The 23770-nt window shown below is 44.1% G+C and overlaps 1 protein-coding gene across 4 annotated transcripts in view; it reads right to left on the reverse strand.

Moving 5' to 3' along the window:
• Positions 1–847: 847 nt before the first annotated feature.
• RNFT1 (ring finger protein, transmembrane 1) overlaps positions 848–23770 on the reverse strand; it is a 53894-nt gene continuing 30971 nt past the window's right edge. For 3 of the 4 annotated variants that reach the window (XM_073573146.1, XM_073573139.1, XM_073573125.1), the window contains exons 6-9: positions 20550–20708; positions 19350–19439; positions 5681–5782; positions 848–5410 (exon numbers count right to left, since the gene is read on the reverse strand). In XM_073573146.1, the coding sequence (XP_073429247.1) occupies positions 5276–5410; positions 5681–5782; positions 19350–19439; positions 20550–20708 (486 nt within the window). In that variant the 3' untranslated portion in view covers positions 848–5275. The remainder of the gene's footprint in view (positions 5411–5680; positions 5783–19349; positions 19440–20549; positions 20709–23770) is intronic. The other variant, XM_073573133.1, reaches the window with a different exon arrangement.

Here is a 23770-nt window from a genome sequence, read left to right on the forward strand (position 1 = left end):
ACACTTTGGCTGGTCCGAACAACGAAAGCAATTGTTACCATCCACCTTTCGTGTCTCCCCTTTTTCCTTATAGATTGAAAGCTTGTGAGCAGGGCCCTCACTCCTATTGGTATCTGTTTTGATCTATGGGTCTATTGTCATGCTGTAATGTCTATTGTCTGTACAAGTCCCCTCTAAAATGTAAAGTGCTGCAGAATATGTCAGCGCTATAGAAATAAAATTATTATTATTAACTACCCCTTTAAAAAAATAGCAGCCCTTGGGATTAGTTCAGTATGGCAGTGTGGCCCCTGGACCAAAAAAAAAATAATTTGTGCACCCCTGCTTTAGAATGGCTGTTCAGGGTAGGGTCACAAGCAGCAGTGTGTGGCTGCCTCCTGAATATCACAGTGCCTATCAAACTGAATATAGGAAGATAAATGCAAGTTACTTTGCCTGCAGTTTTAGCACAATCACATGGACATTACCAATAAACAAACAATATACACATTAAGCAAAAAGACTTTCAGCTGTGTGCACAGGGTGTGTTTTTGCAGGTTTTTGGAATTGCCCCAAAAACGCTAGGGAAGCCTTATGCCAGCAAAGTCATTGACAATCCTGAAATGCTGTGCACATGAACACTATTTTTCCTTTCACAATTTGCTGTGCGTTTAAATCCGCAGCATGTAAATTATTTACGCGTTTTTGACCCACTGAATCAAAGGAAAAAAAAAAAAAACATAGAAAAACACTACGGATTTTCCACATTGTTTTTGCTGCGAAGAGATACAGAAACCTTGCAGAAAATTCTGCAAGCAAATACTCAATGTGTGCACAAACCCTTAGAAAAAAAAGACAGCAATCCCAGTACTGAGAAGATACATTTATTAAGAAGTTTCTTATAAATACGCAGCATGATTCTTTACATACATGCACTGAATGAAGAAACAGGATGCAATATACATTTTTAAAAAGTGCCATTTTTTCATAATACCTTCAGTTTTAGGCGAATATAAAATACGCTTCCAAATGACTCATATAAATCATTCTTTTCGTATAAACAAGGTTTTAGCATAGAAAGTCTTACACAATCTGTTAGGCTGGATGCCAGCTAGTAAAGCTAGGATTTATACCATCCATTGTAGAAATGCTGCAGTTCTGTGGAGAACCTACTAGAATGCTGGTGTGGCTTTATTCAGGACACAGTGGAGGTGCAGAATTAAACAAAAACAATACAATACAAACATGAAAATGTCTTTGCTTTGGTTTGTGTGTGTACATACATATACAGTAGAGTGGTACAAATTGCGCTCAAACTCCTGTAATACATCATGTAAATGTGGCCAATTTTAGCATGTTGAAGATGTCTTACAAAGACAATCCTATGTCATGCACCCGATTAGGTCACAAGGCTATTATATAGCGCCATATCCTCTAAAAGCCAGAGCGGATATCCTTTAAGGATACACTGGCTTTTCTTGGACCCTGCCCATATATTATATGGTCTACAATCATTTGAATGGCCAGCAAGGAACATATTTCCACTGCAGTGGCCACAATGTTTGGCCAGAAATGGATTCTTGGCATCAATTTAACGCCATCTCATTGAGTACATCCAAAATGCGATTAGGGTTCAAAATTCATGATGAGCGAACGTGCTGGGATACGGTGTTATCCGAGCACGCTAAGGTATTAACAGTGTCTTCAGCGTGCTCAAAAATTATGTTCACGTCCCCACGTCTGCATGTCTCGCGACTCTTCCACAGCAGCAACACATGTGGAATGGCAATCTCTGCATGTGTTGATCATCCGTGGGGGCTCAATCCTATTTTTCGAACACGCTGAAGACACTGATAGCACATGAGCGTGCTCAAATAACACCTTATCCCAGCACGTTCGCTCATCACTATTCATAATAAAGTCAATTTTGTGCTGCCCATGTGTGATTGGAAGACCTTGTGTGCAGAGTCCTCACTGCTATAGTTTGAATTATTGATGCGTTCGTCATCTTGCAATGTATTTCATTCGTGTACCCTCTGAATTGTAAAGTATTGTGGATTATGCTGGCACTATAAAACGACCATAATGGGATTAGCATATGGGACTCATTACCACCACAGGCTTTCAAATCTGCATTTTACAATAAACTTCACCTTTAAAAAGGGATATCAAGATTATAATGGGGCGCAAAACTTTCTAATGTTTTACAAAAGCGGATTCCAAGTCACAATATTGTAAAAGAGGAAATAATGATTGAGCACGTCTAACAAACGCATGCAAGGTGGAAAAAAATAACTCTAGTCTCAGTAGAAAAGGGTCATAAAATATGGGGTCATCCTTACAAATGAAAATTATGAACCTGTACACGAACACAAAATCAAACAAAAAAAAAAATCATTAAAATTTACATCACTATGCACAACTTGGACTCCGTAATACTAGCTCTAAACTTTTTCTAGTAGAGCCTCATCAGACTGACCAACGTGAGGCCTAGGTCACACACCATGGGAAAATGAAAAGTATGAATATTACTGCTCATTTACCTTTCATTCCTAGACTCTCCATAATATTAAATGTGAAAGAAAATATGAGGCAATGATGTGGCCGAACCGAATATTGCTACATAGCGGCTCTGCACAGTCCTATCTCCTGTCTGGGGCCGCACTTTGTATTTAAGAAAACAGTGGCAGACAAGCAATTTTACTAAATAACGTTACTTAGAAGAAAAGTCCCTAATGTCATGTGAGGCCTCATTTAGATATCCTTGACTTTTCGCGTACGCAAGAAATGGTCAGGGTTTATCAGTGTTTTAAGGGCCTGTCACACTAAGCGATATCACTAGCAATATCGCTATAACGTCACTGGTTTTTGTGACGTAGCAGTGATATTGCTAGCGATATCGCTATGTCTGATACTTACCTCCGACCGCTCCCCCGCTGGTTATCGTTGATCGCGCGTGAACGTCCTGGAACGCTTCCTGCTGTGACGACGAGCGACGCGTGGACGCAGGCGGGAGGACGTCAGGATCGCCTAGTCTGACAGGCAAGTAACGACCCCTGCGATGTCGCTGGTGAGATCTGCCTGTGTGGAAGCTCACTAGCGACCACTTAGCGATGCACCAGCGATCCTGACCGCGTCATATCGCTGGTCGGGATCGCTGGTACATCGCTAAGTGTGACAGTACCTTTAGGTCCGAGTTTCACCAGCGTTTGCTCAGTATGTCAGCTTTTCCCAATCATCGACTCAGATTTGAATGGGTCATTTTGAGCAGTGACGCTGATCAAAAACGTACATGTGAATACCACTATAGAGTTTAATAAATTCTTGTTCTATTATGAAAAACACAGAAAATGCACATGTAAAACGAATGTCTGAACGAAGACTAGATGACCCAATATTTGCTAGAAAGTTCCTGGCATGAAAAGTGGGATCCCATAACCCTCTGCTGCACCCTTACTAGCAAAATGCGAGAGCTTGTGCCTTGAACCAAAACAGCATTGCTGCATTATGTACATAGGTGTTACCGATTTGTAAGCTGTTTTAGGAGCGCCTTTGTCAGTAAGGGGTACTAGGGTGGGCTTTGGGATCTCATTTTACGATTGGCAACTGCTGTGTACATAAAAGCGGCAGTGCTGTGTTAATTATCCCAAAATAAAACACAAGATATCTTGATTTGCCAGTAAGTGGGTGGCAGAGGGTTGTGGGATCCAGCTCTGCATGCCAGGATTTCACAACCCAGAAGTTTGGACCAAAGTTTGGACCAAAGTTTTGCTAGAAAATCCGTTCATTTAGGATGGCATTATCTCTAATTAAAGTTTTTTTAATAAAAGGTCTGCAGCTGCCCACTATTTTCTTAAAGGAAACATGTTATGTCCAGTAAAGCCATTTACCTACAGATTTTGGGAATTCATACATAATTAGAAGTTCTTGTAGTTTTTTTTATCAGAGAAAGAATAAATGTTATTAAAATTGGTATGCTGCTTTAACGCACCATTGCGGTGTTGTCTTTATTTTTTTCAGACCATGAGACACACCCCAAATTTTTAGCAGGAAAAAAAATAATGCGTCAAATGGAGGTCCGTCTTACAGTCCGAATTCAGCTTACCGGGATGGAAGGGGGGAGTGATCGGAAGTACTGGTGGAGCGGGCTCACAGGAGGGGTTCCGCGGTCTGTCAATGATCTGACTCATCCCCTGCACATCCATTGCTGCAATGCGGTGGCCTCTGGGAAAATAGCTGCTGGAGGCGGCATGTGCACAAAATGAGATCTTAGTAGACGAGATCTCGTTGCAGAGATCTCAATCCACACATGCTTTGCTTTCGGCGGCCATTTTCCCGAAGGCCACCACATTGCAGAAATGGAAGTGCGGGGGCTTTGGGCTTTCACAAAATGTCGACAGAGTCCCCGCACCACCGAACCTGTCGCACCAGCCTGAGATGAGTCAGATCATCGATTCCTGCTGCCGCCACACTCCTGGTAAGTACATTCTTACTATAAGACCCCCCCCCCCCCCCATTTTTCCGAAAAAGTTTTTTTTTTTTGGAAAAGTGTGTCTTATAGTCTGAAAAATATGATATCTTATTTCAGCTCTGGAGTGATGCCACTACTGCAAGTTCCCTGCCCCTAGTAATATGCTTAATAGCTGTCATCTTCTGCTTGTGACCACAACTTATGATTGACCAGAAGTTAGAGCTAACAATAACAAGCTCTCTGTATAAATCGTTCTGGCTCGCAGACATACATTAAGTTGAGACTTCCGGATCACCCAGCAAACACTGGAGCGATCAGGCATGTCAGAAACTGCCCAGAGTGGCGCCAAAAAAAGAAGACAACTGCGACTGGTATATATGTTGATAGGGGCAGGGAATTTACATGTGTGAAACCACTACAGTGGTAAAATAAAATAAATAAAAAAAAAAGCTGGGGCGGTGGTTTAAAAGTTATCCCCTTCTAGTATGACACACATATAGTCACCCATGCCATAACAATTCATTCTAGAAGTGATGACAATAATAAAAAGCAGTATCAATTTTTGTAATATAAAGGAGTTTGGCTCTGAACCACTAAATCTCTTATACGAGTATGACATTTGCATAGGGAAGAAACCTGACATTAGGAGTAAACCAGAACACTCACAATAAAAATGTAAAACCCAAAACAAATCCATTAAACATCTAGCCCTTCATTTCGAGAAGTCACCAAAATATTTTTAAGTAAATCTATACACCAAAAGAAAAAAAGAAAACAAACTAAATGAAGGAAATGCAGTCAACATTGTATTGCGGAGACTTAAGACTAGAAGAGCCGCAGTTGTAGGGAGGTGGCTCCATCCTTCCATTTGTGGTTGTGGCTGGAAATCACGGTCCGGCAGAGAGGACAGGTCTTCTCTCTATTGAACCAGAGAGAGATGCAGTCCTCACAGAAAATGTGCTGAAGAAACAAGAAACATTTTAGGTTACACATTATTCTGGTGTCACATAGCTCAACGTTTCCTTATTTGTTAGGGTATGTGGAAACAACGTCTTGTTCAGATGGAATCCATGTGGAATCCAACATATGAACACCGTGCATAGCAATGTAAAAACGACATAACTGCCCATATTCTGTCATTTGTTACTTCTTATGCTAAATCAATACTGAAGTCAATGGGATCCATCAGGATCTGTTACAAGTAAACGACTCTGAAAGTGGCATTGTTACCTGGCATATAAGAACAGTCGGTTTAGCGAATTCAGCTTGACATATTGCACAGATGTCTTCAGCTTCTGAACACTGCCTTTTGGTTGCAGCCACGCCATAATTCTGCAGGAAAAAAAAGGGAAGTATATGAACGAAATGCTAAAAACATTATAATCACATGTGACTGTATTCTCATGCAGAAGATTAATAAGTTACACATAAAGCAAAAGCAAGCTGTCATAGACTAGATGTCCTCAGAGATACGATACCACTTGAGTCCTAGGTTCAAATCCCACCAAGGACAACATCTGCAAGGAGTTTGTATGTTTGCGGATGTTTCCTCTGGGCACTCCGGTTTCCTCCCACATTCCAAAGACATACTGATGGGAAATTTAACTTATGAGCCCCAAAGGAGACAGTGATGGTGTCTGTAAAGAGCTGCCGAATATGAATAAGCAATGCGTAATAAAAATAATACCACATGAATCACAGTGCTAGTTTACTACCCAATCCAAGACTGTGAAAGCTATATTTAAAGATTTTGCATAGTTTGGAGCCAATTCATCATCAAGACTATCATAGTGCACATCCTAAGATTTTAGAAGGCATAAAAACAGATAAAATCATGTGATCCCAATGTATCGTTACCCTTCTATAAATCACTTGTAAGACCACAACTAGAATATGGGAACCAGTTTTGGCCTCCACATTAGTTTTAGTCAGTTCAAAGGCAGGTAACTAGATCATTACGTGGGATAGAAGGCTTCTCCTATAATAAGAGGTTAGAAACATTGAGTTTGTATAACTTAAAAAAATAAAAAATGCTTCAGAGGTGATATGTATAAATACATGTGAGGTCACCTTAAAGGAATGGCAAATGATTTATTCCTTCCAAGGACCTTACTAAGGACCCGGGGGGCAGTCAATGTGGAAGAAAGGCGATTCTTGTATCTAAATAGGAAAGGGTTCTTAACAGTTAGAGCAGTCAGACTGTGGAATGCCCTACCATAAGAGGTAGTAATAGCAGATACTATTTCCACATTAAATAACAGATTTAGATGCTTTTCTCACAACAAATGTCATTATGGGTTATGAATAATCTTGCGATAGAGAACGTATTAATTATGGAGAAAGAATAAATTTGATGGACTGATGTCATCTTGTTTTCATGTGTAACCATGGTTTATATTTGGGCTCTTGAAATGAGAGGATTTGAAAAAATAAAATGTCAAGCAAATGACATCTAATTCTTATGATGGACCTTGTTTTCTCACTGGCGCTAAAAACTGACAATAACCAAAGTTGGCCATATGCAACAGCTGTCTGATGTTCGGCTGACATCAATCTTCTGTGACCTCCTCTTTTTAAATGCCCAGAACTTGAAGACTCAAAAGGGGTATTCCCATCTCCAAGATGCTATCCCAATATGTAGTAGGTGAATTATTAGCAAATACCTCCAATTAGAAACCTAGTATAGTTCTTCTGATTTTCTATGTCTCTTTCCTCATGTGCAGGACCTTAGGTATCCATGGTTACGACCACTAGCAACAAGCCAACTGTCACTATATCAGTGGTTGAAACAATGGATACCTAAGGTCCTGCAATGCCTGCACAAAAGTAAAGAGTCAGTGAATCAGAAAAACTATACTGCATTTCTAATTGGAGCCATTTGCTAATATTATTTCACCTACTACTTATTGAGATAGTATCTTGGAGATGGGAAAACCATTCAATTATTAACACTTGTGTGTGCATATAGTCAACTACAAATGGAACGCAAGGCAGTTTTTTTTTTTTTTTAAAGCTCATTGAGTCATTTCTAGCAATAAATAAAGCTGTTTAATGGATTTCTTCAGTGTGAATCGATGTAGTAAATCGTTACTGACTCTGCATTATGTTGGAATGTTCAAGGATTACATGCAAGTAAAAAAAAGTTCTCTCGAAACATTGCTCTTTATTTGCCCTTAATACGGTGTTCATTTGGGTATTTTTAAAACATGGCTATAGGGCAGTCTCTCACTACAGAATTCCATCACTACAAGAGGACTGCAACATAGAGGCTCCATTCTGGCAGGAGGAAAGCATGTCAAAGCCAATTATCTCCTGATGTTTCAAGCCTGCAAATGGGAATGTTGCCTGGACTCAGACTGCAGACACACACATTTCAGCAGCCTGAGATTTGCATATGTATGGCGCCAATGCTGGTATCCTGCCAGACTAGATAAGTGCTTGCATTGCAGGACCAAAGACAAACAATAATGCTATCATTTCCACGTGGCTTCACACCAGCATTGCATTTAGGTTATCCACAACAAAGGCAAGAAAAAAAAAAAAGAAAAATAATTCATGTAAAGTCAATATCAGATTATGACCTATTGTTTAAATCCGGTTTTGTGTTCATGTCATTAAAAATTGTGGGTATTTTTTTCTTCTTTCATAATATCACAATATGAATTACAAAATAAAAAAAAAAAACAAAAAAAAAAAACTCTTACAATTCTCACACTACTCACTGGGGCTTTTTTAGACTCACACTTTCAGTTTCAGGAAAGTCGTAGTTAACTCACCGGTTAACGGTATTTTTCGGAGTCCATGACAGCACCACCTGAGAGAGGGGATCTGCCCTTCAGGAACAGGAAATCCTACTGACACATAAGGGCGGTACCTCTCCCACACCTCAGTTGGTTTACAGAGCACAAGAGGACCACCAAGGTTAATAGCATAATTTATGTACAATACTTTACACAACTATTCATTACCAGTGTACATATAAGAGGAAGAAGTGCACACCCAAATCAAACTAAAGGGAGGGAATATACGGGTGCTGTCATGGACTCCGAAAAATACCGTTAACTGGTGAGTAACTACGACTTTATTCGGTCGTCCATAACAGCACCACCTGAGAGAATTACAGAGAGTAATAACTTTAGGGAGGGACTACAGCCTGCAGAACCCTGACACCAAAGGAGAGGTCTGAGGAAGCACCCAGGTCTAGTCTATAATGGTTGTAAAAGGTGCTCGGAGAGGACCAAGTAGCTGCCTTACATATTTGGTCGATCGAGCCTTCCGATCGCTCTGCCCACGAGGTTGCCATGGCCCTGGTGGAAGGCGCCCTCAGCTTGCCAGGAGCCGGTTTGCCTTTTGAGGTGTATGCTAATGAAATGGCCTCCCTAATCCACCTCGTTAGCGAGCTTTTTCAAGCCCTAAGGCCCTTTCTAGTGCCCTGATAGGAGATAAACAAGGCATTATCTTTTTTCCAGGGGTCGGTAACGGCAAGGTACTCTAGGAGACATCTCCTAACGTCTAGAGTGTGTAGTTTCCTTTCCTTAGCGTTCGTGGGATTAGGGAGAAAGTATGAAAGGACTATCTCCTGAGTTCTATGGAAACTGGAGGCTACTTTAGGCAGGTATGCTGGATCGGTGTCGTCAATGGATTGTATGTACGGAGGAAGTCTAGATAACGCCTGGATGTCACTTACTCTACGGGCTGATGTCAACGCTGCCAGAAGAGCCACTTTAAAGGTACTGTCACACTTAGCGATGCACCAGCGACCCCGACAACGATATGACGCGGTCAGGATCGTTGGTGCATCACTAAGTGGTCGATAGTGAGCTGCCAAACAGGCAGATCTCACCAGCGACGTAGCAGCGGTCGGCGGGCGCTACTTACCTGTCAGACGAGGCGATGAAGACGTCCTCCCGCCCGCATCCACGCGTTGCTTGTCGCCACAGCAGGAAGCCCAGCATGAAGCTGACGACGAGAAACGGCCCAGGCCGTTCTCGCGCGATCAGCGATAATCAGCGGGGGAGCCGGTCGGAGGCAAGTATCACACATAGTGATATCGCTGCTGCGTCACAAAACCAGTGACGTTATAGCGATATTGCTTAGTGTGTCGGGGTCTTAAGAGACAAGTTTTTTGTGGAGGCTGATGAGATAGGCTCAAAGGGGGCCTCCGTCATGGCCGTGAGGACTAGGTTTAAATCTCATGGCATAAATTTCTTTCTTACTTCCGGTCTGGACCTGCCTGTTGCCTTAATAAACCAATTGATCCAATAGTTACTGGCGATGTTGCAGTTAGAAAGGGCCCCTAAGGCTGACACCTGTACTTTAAGGGTGCTGGTGGAAAGCCCCATGTCCAGACCTCTTTGTAAGAATTCTAGGATCTGCGCTATCGGTGTGGACTGCCCAGCTACTACCCCTGAACCCTGAAGGAATCTTTTCCAGATGCTAAAGTAGATTTTGGTTGTAATTTGTTTTCTGCTTTTGAGAAGGGTGTTAATTAGGGCTGGGGAGAAACCTTTCTCCTTTAGTAGTGCCCGTTCAAAATCCACGCCGTCAGATGTAGGCCAGCCACCTGAGGATGGTAAACTGGGCCCTGGGATAGGAGATCTGGGATGTTTGGTAGGACCCAAGGGTTGGACACCGACATGGTCCTGAGGCATGAGAACCATGCCCTCATGGGCCAAAACGGGGCGATCACTATAATCCTCGCCTTGTCCTTCCTGACTTTCCTCATCACCAGGGGTAGTAGAGACAGGGGAAGGAAGGCGTATGCTAGCCCGAAGTCCCATTTGATCAGAAGAGCATCTACTGCCAGTGGCTTCTCTCTGGGATTTAGAGAGCAAAACTGAGGCACTTTCCTGTTCTCTCTGGTGGCAAAGAGGTCCACTTCTGGCTGCCCCCATTTTTGTGCGATCAGGTCGAAGACGGAGGTTTTTAAGGACCATTCCCCTTGTCTTAGAAGGTTGCGGCTTAGATAGTCCGCTGTGGTGTTTTCTCTTCCTTTTATGTGCAGAGCTGTTAAAGACAGAAGATGTTGCTCTGCCAATTGAAACAGCCGCTCTGCTACCTTCATCAGGGATCTGGAACGAGTCCCACCTTAGTGGTTGATGTAAGCCACGGTGACCTGATTGTCGGAGAATATTCGAACATGGTGACCCTGTAGATACACAAGGTTTTTAACTGCCTGCTCTACGGCTGTTAGCTCTTTCAGGTTGGAGGACATTTCCAACTGATGGTAATCCCATAGGTCCTGGATTAAAACTTCCCCCATGTGGGCCCCCCAACCCGTAGGGTTTGCGTCTGTGGTGACTACCTGGGTTACGTTATATTCCGAGGGCACCCCTCTGGCTAGATTGTTTTCGTCTAGCCACCAATCAAGGGATCTTATAGCATGTTGGGACAAAGTCAACTGGCCTTCTAGATAACCGCCCAGGATTTTTTGATGACGTAAAACATCGCCCTGTAGCACCCTTGTATGAAACTGGGCCCACCGGACCGCGGGGATGCAGGACGAGAGAGAGAACCCAGGAGGGACATTGCCTTCCTAAGAGACATGGTGGGGTTATTGGAGGCGTTCAAGACCTGATGTCGTAGGCGAACTAATTTTTCAGGTGGAAGACGACACTCCTGATTCCGCGAATCTAGGGTTAGGCCCAAGAACTGCTGAACTTTCATGGGCTGTAGATGGGACTTCTTAATATTTAGTAGCCACACTAACCATTCCAGAGCGGATTTTGCTTTTTGCAATAGATTGGTGGAAGAAACCATCTATAGCATGTAACTGACACGATATCTAATATCAGAAAGGGGAACACTCTAAAAACGGTTATAAGGAAGATTTAGCAACAGCTTGAAAATTAGAGGCAAAAAAATTAAGAAAGCCAAGGTTATGGCAAGAGAAAAAGAAAACAGAAAAAGGATCCCAAAGGAGTGTCCACATCTTACAATGTTATGACATATTGCTACAATATATCCTAACAACGACTGGCGAGTGTCTAACCAATGGGGCCCCTGCTGATGTCAAGAACAAAGAGAAAAAGGTTCCTTCAGCCCACTGTTCTTACATTCTGAAATTCTGCATGCTTTTTAACCCCTTAGGCCTCTTTCACACTTCAGTTTTTTACAATCAGTCACAATCCGCCAGGTTTTGAAAAAAACGGATCCGCAATTTTCTTTTGAGGATCCGTTTTTTTCCCCATTGACTTCCATTATTGGCGGATTGTGACGGATTACCGTCCGTTGCATCCGTTTTTTTTGCGGATCCGCCAAAAATTGCTGTCCGTCACCATCCTCAAAGATTTCAAAACGGAGCTTGCAACGTTTTTTTCTCTGGCGGATCCTCCAGACACTGTTTTAACCCGAAATTCTTTCTAGGTGTCGGACAAAAAAAAAATTCTCTCTCTCGGCTGCGATTCCTTTAAAATTCTTCGTTTGTCGGATCCGTCAAAAAAACGGACGGCTGTCATCCGTTGTCATCAGTACTAAAACAGATCCGCCATCCGTCCTTTTGGCGGATTTTGACTGATACAAAAAACTGAAGTGTGAAAGAGGCCTTACCGACATGCACCGTACATGTATGGCGCAAGTTGGAAGTCCACCTCATACACAGCAGAGAACATGCTTCCAACAACTGCGGGTGTAGCGGAGCTTCGCCAGAGATTGTAAACCTGTTAAATGCCGCCTAAAAAGACACCACAAGGAGGGGGGCGCATCATAATAATAATAATAATAAATTTTATTTTTATAGCGCCGACATATTCCGCAGCACTTTACATTTCAGAGGGGATTTGTACAGACAATAGACATTACAGCATAACAATAATCACATACAGTAGATTATAACAAATACCAAGAGGAGTGAGGGCCCTGCTCGCAAGCTTACAGTCTATGAGGAAAGAGGTAGACACGAAAGGTGGGTGGTAACAGTTGCCCTGATTGTATGGACCAGCCATAATGTTAAGTGTGTAACAGTACAGACACAGAGGGCTAATGGATGCATAAAGCATGTGGGAACATGATGCTGGGAACCTGGTTATGGTAAAACTTTTGGCTCTGCCACACAGGGATAGGTTAGGTTAATGTGTTGAGGCGATAGGCCAGTCTGAATAAATGCGTTTTCAGGACACGCTTAAAATTGTGGGGATTGGGGACTAATCGTATTGACCTGGGAAGTGCATTCCAAAGAATTGGCGCGGCACGTGTAAAGTCTTGGAGACGGGAGTGGGAGGTTCTGACTATTGAGGATACTAACCTCAGGTCATCAGCAGAACGGAGGGCGCGGGTAGGGTGGTATACTGAAACAAGGGAGGAGATGTAGGGTGGTGCTGAGCCATGGAGGGCTTTGTGGGTGAGGGTAATAAGTTTATACTGAATTCTGGAGTGGATGGGTAGCCAGTGTAATGACTGGCACAAGGTAGAGGCATCGGTGTAACGATTGGTGAGGAATATGATCCTGGCTGCAGCATTCAAGACAGATTGGAGAGGGGAGAGTTTTGTAAGAGGGAGACCGATTAGAAGAGAGTTACAATAGTCGAGACGAGAATGAATAAGAGAAACAGTAAGAGTTTTTGCAGAGTCAAAAGTAAGAAAAGGTCGAATTCTAGAAATGTTTTTGAGGTGCAGATGACAAGAGCGAGCCAGTGATCGAATGTGGGGGGCAAAGGAAAGCTCGGAATCAAGTATGACCCCAAGACAGCGGGCATGTTGCTGGGGAGTAATAGTGGAACCACAGACGGAAATGGCAATGTCGGGTGTAGGTACATTAGTAGCGGGAGGAAACACAAGGAGTTCAGTCTTTGACAGGTTCAGTTTCAGATATAGTGAGGACATGATATTAGACACAGCGTTTAGACAATCGCCAGTGTTTTCTAGAAAGGCTGGCGTGATGTCAGGAGAAGAAGCGTATAATTGGGTGTCATCAGCATAGAGATGGTAATGGAAACCAAATCTACTGATTGTTTGACCAATAGGGGCAGTGTACAAGGAGAAGAGGAGGGGGCCTAGAACCGATCCTTGAGGAACCCCAACAGTAAGGGGAAGGTGAGAGGAGGAGGAACCGGCAAAAGAAACAGTAAAGGAGCGGTCGGAGAGATAGGAGGAGAACCAGGAGAGAACGGTGTCCTTGAGGCCAATGGAATGGAGCATAGTGAGGAGGAGCTGATGATCCACAGTGTCGAATGCTGCAGAGAGATCCAAGAGAATTAGCATGGAGTAATGACCATTTGATTTAGCTGTTAGTAGATCATTAGAGACTTTAGTGAGGGCAGTTTCAGTGGAGTGTAAAGAGCGGAAACCGGATTGGAGAGGGTCGAGAACAGAGTTTTCTGAGAGATAGCGGATAAGACGGGAGTGGACCAGGCGTTCCAGGAGTTTAGAGATGAAGGGAAGATTAGAGACAGGTCTATAGTTAGCGGCACAGTTTTGGTCGAGGGATGGTTTTTTAAGTAGTGGATGTATGATGGCATGCTTAAATGAGGAGGGAAAAATACCAGAAGAGAGAGAGAGAGGTTAAATATTTTAGTTAGGTGAGGGGTGACAGCAGGGGAAAGGGACTGGAGGAGATGTGACGGAAATGGGTCACTGGTGCAAGTAGTTGGGCGAGAAGATGCAAGGAGCCTGCTTACTACTTCTTCTGTGACTGGTTCAAAATCAGAGAGTGAGTTAGATGCAGTGGGGGAGGGAGGACAGTGCATGGTATGAGGGGATTTGGAGATAATTTCCTGTCGGATCTGGTCAATTTTTTCTTTGAAGTAATTGGCCAGATCGTTAGCTCGGAGCTCCGTGGTTGGGGCCTGTACTCTTGGATTGAGTAGAGAATGAAAAGTGTCAAAGAGACGTTTCGGGTTATTGGACGGTGAGATGATGAGGGTGTTGAAATAGGTTTGTTTGGAGAGGTGAAGGGCAGTGTTGTATGTTCTAAGCATAAACTTAAAATGGATGAAATCTTCGTGTAGATTGGATTTTCTCCACAGACGTTCGGCGCACCTGGAGCACCGCTGCAGGAAACGTGTTTGCACCATGTGCCAGGGTTTTCGCCGTCTGCGTTGTGGTGTTCTATTTATAGGGGGTGCAAATTCATCCAGGGCAGTTTGAAGTGTTTCATTGTAATGCTTCAAAGCAGAAAAATAATCATTATATGCACCCATCGGCTGCCTGTAACATGACCACGAGGTGCCAATAATAATAATCTTTATTTTTTATTTTTATATAGCGCTAACATACTCCGCAGCGCTTTACAGTTTTGCACACATTATCATCGCTGTCCCCGATGGGGCTCACAATCTAAATTCCCTATCAGTATGTCTTTGGAATGTGGGAGGAAACCGAAGTACCCAAGGAAACCCACGCAAACACGGGGAGAACATACAAACTCCTTGCAGATGTTGTCCTTGGTGGGAGTCGAACCCAGGACTCCACTGAGCCACCGTTCTGCCATGTTTTGCTATGACAGCCGGGGGTCTGTTCAAGGCCTCCGTGCCTGTGGCTGGGCTCCAAAGGAGACTGATTTGTGCTATATTCAGCAATACTGTGGCATCACTGCATAAAGCACAATGATGAGAGGATTGAAGGTTCAAGGCACCCAAGGTGGCTAGCAAATACAATATATAAAAAGAAAAAAAAAAAGGGAAAACATAAGGATGCAAGTATGATGATGGGTGAGATCTAGAGATGAACGAAATGTGCTGAGATAAGGTGTTCTGAGATCGCTCGGGTGCCAACAGTGTCTTCGGCGTGCTCGAAAAATATGTTCGAGTCCCACGCAGCTGCATGTCTCGTGGCTGTTCTACAGCTGCAAAACATGTAGGGATTGCCAGCCACGAGAAATGCAGCCACAGGGACTCAAACATATTATATGCTTGCTGTCATCTGCTGTTTATCATCCTGCAATATTTATTTTAATGGTATAGAACATAGAACTCTGCTTGCTGTCTATCAACTACTGCCTTGTTATCCTGCAACAACTTTAATGGTACAGAACATAGAAAACTGCTTCCCAAATTATTGCTATTAATTCATCTGTTGCACTGTACTCAATATTCACTGCTGTATAGCCATGGCTGGGGTCATTGTAGATATCTTGGGAAAGGTGTTCTAGCATAGAGATGGAGCCACGACTAGTGTCTTTCATCATCTTTCCACCCCCTGGTGTATTGGAGCAGCTGCTAAATTATCCCAAACCAGCTCCCACAATCCCTCTCTCCTGACCCTGTAGTGTGGCCTATAAATTTAGAAGCATTCTAAGGGGTGCACACATCCCCTCAGCAAAGCATCCCAGCAGCTAAGCATCTACACGAAGCAGTTAATCCATGGCAGTTAGTCAGGGCAGGAGAAAGGTAACCCACACTTTGCTCTCCTTTTAGCCATGTGCTTTAATTCTATCCTCCTGTGTTCCTTTGCCATCCACTGCCCCATCCCCCTTCCATCACAACTCATACACATCAGCCCCTCTATACTTCCCGCTCCCATGTACAGTTCCCATGTACTTCTCACCTTCCCGAAAAACCTCAACCCATCTTGCCCAAACACATCGCACATAAAAACTACTTACAATTTCAATAACTACTTGCTCTTTATCTTCCTACTCCTACTCATTTCAGGGGACATCTCCCCCAACGCTGGTCCACCATCCCTCTACTCTTACCCTACCTCACATCGAAACCTCACTACCCTTATTAATATTAGTTGCACTCCCTCATCTCCTTTTAATTGAGCCCTCTGGAATCCACAGTATGTATGTAACAAACTTCCTTTCAGGCACAATTACTTTCTGAACAACTCTCTTAATCTGTTGGCCCTGATTGAAACCTGAATTCAGGATTCTGACACTCTCTCCCCCACTGCCATTTCACATGGTGGCTTACAATTCTCCCATTCCTCGAGACCTACAAACAGACTTGGTGGTGGAGTCGGCATATGCCTGTCCCCACAATGCACTTTCCAGGTCATCCCCCCAGTTCCATCACTCTCATTCCCTTCTTTTGAGGTTCACACCATCAGTCTCTTACGTCCCCTCTCCCTCAGAGTAGCGGTCATATACCGGCCCCCAGGCTCACCCACCCACCCACTTCCTTGACCATTTCTCTGGCTGGCTGCCGCACTTCGTGTCCTCAAAACTCCCAACCCTTATCCTGGGAAACTTCAACATCCCCATCTGCATCCCAGCTTCTATCACTAACCACTTCTCTCGGCCTCTCACAGCTCTCAACCTCTCAAACACACAAAGACTAACACCCTTGACCTGATCTTTGTCCTGCTCTGTTCAATCTCCTACCTTGATAACTCACCGCTTCCCCTCTATGACCACAACATTCTCTCCTTCACGCTCACAAATCCTCGCACACCCCGGCACACTTCTACCTACCACACATTCAGAAATCTACAAACCATTAACCCTCATACACTTTCAGACTCCCTACACTCATCACTGTCCCCAATCTCCTCTTTTTGCTGTCCTGATCTGGCTGTACACCTCTACAATGACTCTCAGAAGCAACTTGACCAAATAGCTCTCCTCACCCTCAGACCATCCAAGCACAGAGTAAAACAGCCCTGGCTCACATCGCAAACTATTTCTCCAGCGATGCTCTAGGAGTGCTGAATGCTTATGGAGTAAAACTTGCACACCAGAAGACTTCATCCATTTCAAATTTAATGTTAAGAACCTATAACTCTGCCCTTCACCTCGCCAAACAGACCTACTTCACCACCCTGATCTCCTCACTATCCAACAAACCCAAGAAACACATTTTGACACCTTTCACTCCCTCCTCAGGCTGAAAGCACAAGCCCCTATCACAAACATTTGTGCTGATGACCTGGCCCCCCACTTTATAGAGAAAATTGATCCACTCCCAGCCACCAGGTGCCTTGACTCCCATCCCTCCATGCATTTCCCCGGGCTCACTCTTCACATTTGATCCCATCACAGAAGAAGTCTCCAGGCTCTTCTCTTCTTCTTGTCCGACTACACGCAATACTGACCCCATTCCCTCAAATCTCCTTCAGTCGTCACAACTCACCTAACTACAATTTTTAATCTCTCCCTCTCCTCAGGCATTTTCCCCTTCTCCTTCAAACACTATCATTACTCCATTACTAAAGAAACCCGCTCTCGACCCATCCTGCACAAAAAAAAAACAAACTACAAACCAGTCTCCAATCTCCCCTTCATCTCTAAACTCTTAGAGTTCCTGGTCTACTCCCACCTTACCCGTTACCTCTCCACTCACTACTCCCTCCTAGACCCTTCACAGTCCGGGCTTCTGCCTCCTACATTCGACAGAAACTGCATTCAAAGTGACCAATGACCTTCTGACAGCAAAATGTAATGGTGACCACACTCTGCTCATTCTTCTCCAGCTTTCAACACTGTTGACCACCATCTCCTACTCTCTAGGCTCCAGTCACTAGGCATTAAGGACACTGCTCTCTCCTGGTTCTCTTCCTATCCTTCTGATCACTCCTTCAGTGTTTTGTTCACTGGCTCCACGTCATCTCCGCTTCCTCTCACTGTTGGGGTACCTCAGGGCTCAGTCCTTGGCCCCCTTCTCTTCTCCCTCTACACGACCCAATTGGACAGACCATCAGCAGATTTGGGTTTCAATACCATCTTTATGCTGATGACACACAACTATACATGTCATCCCCTGAACTTATCCCACTGTACTACAGAATGCCAGTGATTGTCTGTCTGCAGTCTCAAACATTATGTCCACTCTCTATCTGAAACTCAACCTTTCCAAAACTTAACTACTTCTGCTCCCGCCGTCTACTAACCTCCCTAAATCTGACATTTCCCTCTCTGTGGGTGGCACCATAATTACACTCTGGCAAAAGGCGCGCTTGTCTGTGTTATGTTTGACACTAATCTCTCCTTCACCTCCCATATACAGTCTCTTGCCGCTTACACCTAAAAGAACATCTCTAGAATTCGCCTTTTTCTTACCATGGTGACAACAAAAACCCTCACTGTCGCCCTGATCCACTCCCACCTGGACTATTGTAACGCTCTAGTAATTGGCCTCCCCCCTCACTCGACTTTCCCCTCTCCAATCCATCCTTAATACAGCAGCCAGGGTCGTCCATCTGGCCAATCGGTACTCGGACGCGTCCGCTCTTCGCCAGTCATTACACTAGCTGCCCATTCATTATAGGATCCAAATCAAACTACTTGTTCTCACCCACAAAGCTCTCCACAGTGCGGCACCCCCTTACATCTCCTCCCTCATTTCTATCGACCTAGCCGATCGCTGCGCTCTGCAAACAACTTTCGACAAACCTCTGCACTAATCCTTACCTCCCACTCCCGACTCCAAGACTTCTCCTGCGTTGCGCCGATCCTTTGGAATGCTCTACCCCAAGAAATTAGGACCAGCCACAACTTACACAGTTTTAGGCGCTCCCGCTGAACAAATGTGTTTTGAGCAGCCTATCACGTTCCCTAATTAAAGTCATTTTATGTGTAAGTATGTGTGTAGCCCACTCACTATCTCTAGCTATCCCCCACTCCCTCAAGATGGCTGGACCATCATTGTAAATACACACCTGTACTTTGTATCTCCCCCACCTCATTGTAGATTGTAAGCTCTCACAAGCAGGGTCGTTTTATTTTGCTTTAATTACTATATTAATGTTAACGTTGTTACTTATGACTGTTGTGGTTGAAACTGTTAAACTGTAAAGCGCTGTGGAATATGTTGGCGCTTTATAAAGAATATTATCATCATCGAGCACGCCGAAGATACACTGTTAGCACACGAGCATGCTCAGATAACACCTTATGAGAGCACGTTCGCTCACCACTAGTGAGGTCATAAGTTATTTTACGAGTTGATCCCACCAATCACAACTGTAGTCTGTCTTGCTTAGTTTTTATACTTAAGGAATAGAATATTTTAGGATTACTTACAGGCCGAGTAAAACACAGTCTTAATACATCAGCAGATGTTCTCCACTGTCCGAAAACAATGACAAGCTGGAAAGAAAGGCATGCAAATAACTGGAATGGAAACAAGAAATCTGCATTTTTCAGTGTACTCGTTTTTATGGTAAAGCTTACATATCTTAAGCATATTCCATCATGCATACAGTTCACAATATACAGAGTCTGGGCCATCAAGATATTCTACAAATACATATATTAAACAAAGTTAAGGGAGTTTAGCCCAGAAAAAAAAAGAAGACCCTGTAGAGCCAAGCTCCCAAAGCCACAGTCTTGGAGAAGTCCCAGGTGTAAGAGAAGTCATCTCCTACCCTATGGCTATAGCTCTAAACTAATGAAAAAACCTTGTCTGGGTACAGTTCAGCAGCCTTACAGTATCTGAGCCAGGGTGCTGGATAGATGCAGAATATCAGTTCTAATCTGACGGCTGCTTAGGAGATGATTACTTCTGCTAACTGTAACTTGCAGATATATCTAGTGTCCCAGGCACATGTTCTAAAGCCCCCGTCACACAAAGCAATCTCGCTAGTGAGATCGCTGCTGAGTCACTAGTTTTGTGACGCAACAGCGATCTCACCAGCGAGATTGCTGTGTGTGACAGCTATCAGTGACCGGCCCCCCTGCCGGTATCGCTGATCGTTGATGGAAAGCCCTGGACATTTTTTGGGTCGCTGGTCTCCGGCTGCTCAGCACGCATCGCTGCGTGTGACAGGCGGGAGACCAGCGAGCTGGAGCTGGTAACTAAGGTAAACATCGGGTTTCTAAGGGGGCGCGTTGTGCCTAGAAACCCAATGTGTACCTTAGTTACCAGCGCTATGATGCAGGTAACTAAGGTACGCACGCCCCTTAGAAACCCGATGTGTTCCTTAGTTACCAGCTCCCTGCATCAGCACGCTGGTAACTAAAGTACACAGCGACGCCGCGTGCTTAGCGTCGCTGTGCTGATCGCTGTGCTGATCGCTGGTGAAGCTGTCTGTGTGACAGCTCACCAGCGATCATGTAGCGACTCACCAGCGATCCTGACACGTTGATATCGTTGTCGGGATCGCTGGTGAGTCGCTATGTGTGACGGGGCCCTAAGTGTGATAAGTAAAAACCATCCGACACCTTTAGAATAGGGAAACACAAAGGAGAAAAAAAAAAAAAAAAAGGCACACGTGTTCTTACTTTTATGATGAGGTAGAGCAAAGCCAACAGAATACCAAAATGCCATTCAGGTCCGCTGGTTTGAGCCCCATAATCAATCAGGTAGTGGAACCAGACAGGTGTAGAGACCAGCGTGCAATAATACTGGGAAACTTCTTCTAAACACATGTACCAAAAGCCCTAAAATAGAAAGGCAGAGCTGGAGCTAAGTCATCCACCCAGTAGGAGCTGGAGTCTACACATTTTGAATTAAGCATGGAGAAAGAAGTTCCCACTTTCTGAGATGACATCTTAGGCTAGTTTCACATTAGCGTTCAAGGCCGCAGCGTCGGGCTGCGCAAGGCCGCCGCTAAGCCCCACCCCTGCCGCGCCTCCGCCGGTAGCTCCACCTACGGACGCATGACGCTGCCTGTGTCCCCTATCTTTAGCACTGGGGACGCAGGCCGTGCGCAGTATGCGTTTGGCAGCGCATGCGTCCTTTTGACGCTGCGCCGACCAGCGCCAAACGCAACAGGTTGCAATTTGGTGCGCTCGGTGCAGCGTCAAAAGAACGCATGCGCCGCCAAACGCATACTGTGCAAGGCCTGCGTCCCCAATGCTAAAGATAGGGACACAGGCAGCGTCATGCGTCCGTAGGCTGAGCTACCGGCGGAGGCGCGGCTTAGCGGCGGCCGTGCGCAGCCCGACGCTGCGGCCGTAAACGCTAATGTGAAACTAGCCTTAGGACCACACTTTTCCCTTGATGCCCTGGGAAATAAAACTGCAGGGGGCTCGCTGAATAGTCTTCTTTATAAGCTTCATAAATATACTGACTAAAAGGAGCCGAAGAACTAAATTCCAATACTAAAAGACTTTTTTTTTTACTTCTAGAACACAACTACGTTGACCAGTCTGGCTTTTCCTATGGACCAATGAATTACCGGTATACTGAATAATACATGCATCTACAAAGTAACACAAGTATGTGATAATTTGATCACAAGCACAGTTAGGTATTCAAACAATATGCCAATCATGTTATGTGCTGTTCTTAGAGGCTCCGATAATGTCAGAAATAAGGAGAAAAGATCTCAAAGCAACAATTGTGACATCACTGCTTACAAGGATCAGATGGAACATACAGCTCTAGCAAAAATTAAGAGACCACTGCAAAATTATCAGTTTGTCTGATTTTTCTCTTTATAGGTATATTTTTGAGTAAAACGTAAATTGCTCTTTTATTCTGTAAACTACTGGCAACATGTCTCAGAATTTGCAAGCAATAAATTTTGTATTTATTTTCAGAAAATGAGAAATGGTAAAAATAAAAAAATGCAGTGCTTGCAGACTTCAAATAATGCTAAAACAAGTTCATAATCATTTAGAAACAACAATACTAATGTTTTAACTCAGGAAGAGTTAGGATATCAATATTTTGTGGAATAACCATGATTTTTGATCACAGCTTTCATGCGTCTTGGCATGCTTTCCATCAGTCTTTCACACTGCTTTTGGGTGACCTTATGCCACTCCTGGTACAAAAATGTAAGCAGTTCTTTGTTTGATGGCTTATGACTATCCATCTTCCTCTTGATTACATTCCAGAGGTTTTCAATGGAGTTCAGGTCTGGAAATTGGGTTGGCCACGACAGGGATTTAATGTAGTGGTCTTTCATCCACACATTGATTGACCTAGCTGTGTGGCATGGCACATTGTCCTGCTGGAAAAAACTAGTCCTCAGAGTTGGGGAACATTGCCTAAGCAGAAGAAATCAACTGTTTTTCCAGGATAACCTTGTATGCAGCTTGATTCATTAGTCCTTCGCATAGATTAACCTGCCCAATTCCAGCCTTGCTTAAGCATCCCCAGATCATCACTGATCCTCCACCAAATTTGACAGTGGGTGCAAGACACTGTGCCTTGTACTCCTCTCCAGGTCTTCGTCTAACCATTAGACGACCAGGTGTTGGGCAAAGCTGAAAATTAGACTCATCAGAGAAAATTACCTTACTCCAGTCCTCTCTGGTCCAATCCTTATGGCCTTTGGAAAACTTCAGCCTGGCTCTCCAATGCTTCTCATTGAAGAAAGGCTTTTTTCTACCTTTACATGACTTGAGTCCTGCCTCTAGGAGCCTGTTATGAACGGTTCTTGCCATGCACTTCACCCCAGCTGCCATTTGCCATTACTTTTGTAGGTCACTTGATGTCATCCTGCGGTTGCTGAGTGACATTCGAATAAGATGACGGTCATCCCGGTCAGTGGAGTGTCGTTTTTGCCCTCTCCCGGTCTGTAACTCTGTTGTCCCCAATGTCTGCTGCTTGACCTTGTTGTAATGGACTGCCATCTTAGAAATTTTAAGGATGCTCACTGTATCCCTCTGCTAATAAAGCCAGAATTGAGCCCTTCTCCTCACTCAAGACTTTTCTTTTCAACTCCTTTGGAATGATTAAAAGTTACTTTTTCATTCCTATTACTTTTGGGATATTACTAGCACTTGTTTTGCCATCCAGCTTGTCCTATTGCAAGAGGATTGTGAACACCACAGCAGGGTTTTTTATACTGTCCTCTGTTAAATAAGATTTGGTTCAGGTGATCACCTAATCAGAAGCACATTAAGTAGAATGAGGTGTACTCTGGTTGGACATCAACTGACACTGGAATGGAATGGCTGTCAGACATGTAGAGAAGCTGATTTTTATAAAACTGTGCAGTGGTCTCTTAATTTTTGCCAGAGCTGTAGTTGTATCAATGTATATGCACAGGTTGCGGATTCGGCTGTGGAATCTTGTGCGGATTTTGCTAAATCTGCAGGTAAAATGACCTGCATTTTACCTGCGGATTTAGTGCAGATTTCCTGTGGATTTTCTGCAGTTTTTGTGCAGATTTCCCCTGCGTTTTGACACCTGTGGATTCCTATAATGGAGCAGGTGTCAAAACGCTGCGGATCTGCGCAAAAGAAGTGACATGCTGCAGATTCAAATCCGTGGAAAAATCCGCAGCATGTGCACACCATTTTTTTTTTTTTACATAGGCTAAAATGGTACTGTACATCACTTGCATTTTTGCTGCGGATCCGCAGCAGAATTCGCAATGTGTACACATACCCTCAGACTAAAGGACCCTCAATGATTCATAGAGAGGGGGTTTTCTATGACCTAGCAGCTGCTCAGGCAACTAGTGCTGAGGTCCTCGGCACTGCTGAGCTCATTTCTACAAATCCATGGGAGCCCCTGCAGCCTAATAAAAATGCCATCCGGTCTT

Source organism: Dendrobates tinctorius, unplaced genomic scaffold (assembly GCF_039654945.1).
Source record: "Dendrobates tinctorius isolate UK_male_01 unplaced genomic scaffold, ASM3965494v1 ptg000007l, whole genome shotgun sequence".
In the NCBI taxonomy this organism is placed as follows: Eukaryota; Metazoa; Chordata; class Amphibia; order Anura; family Dendrobatidae; genus Dendrobates; species Dendrobates tinctorius.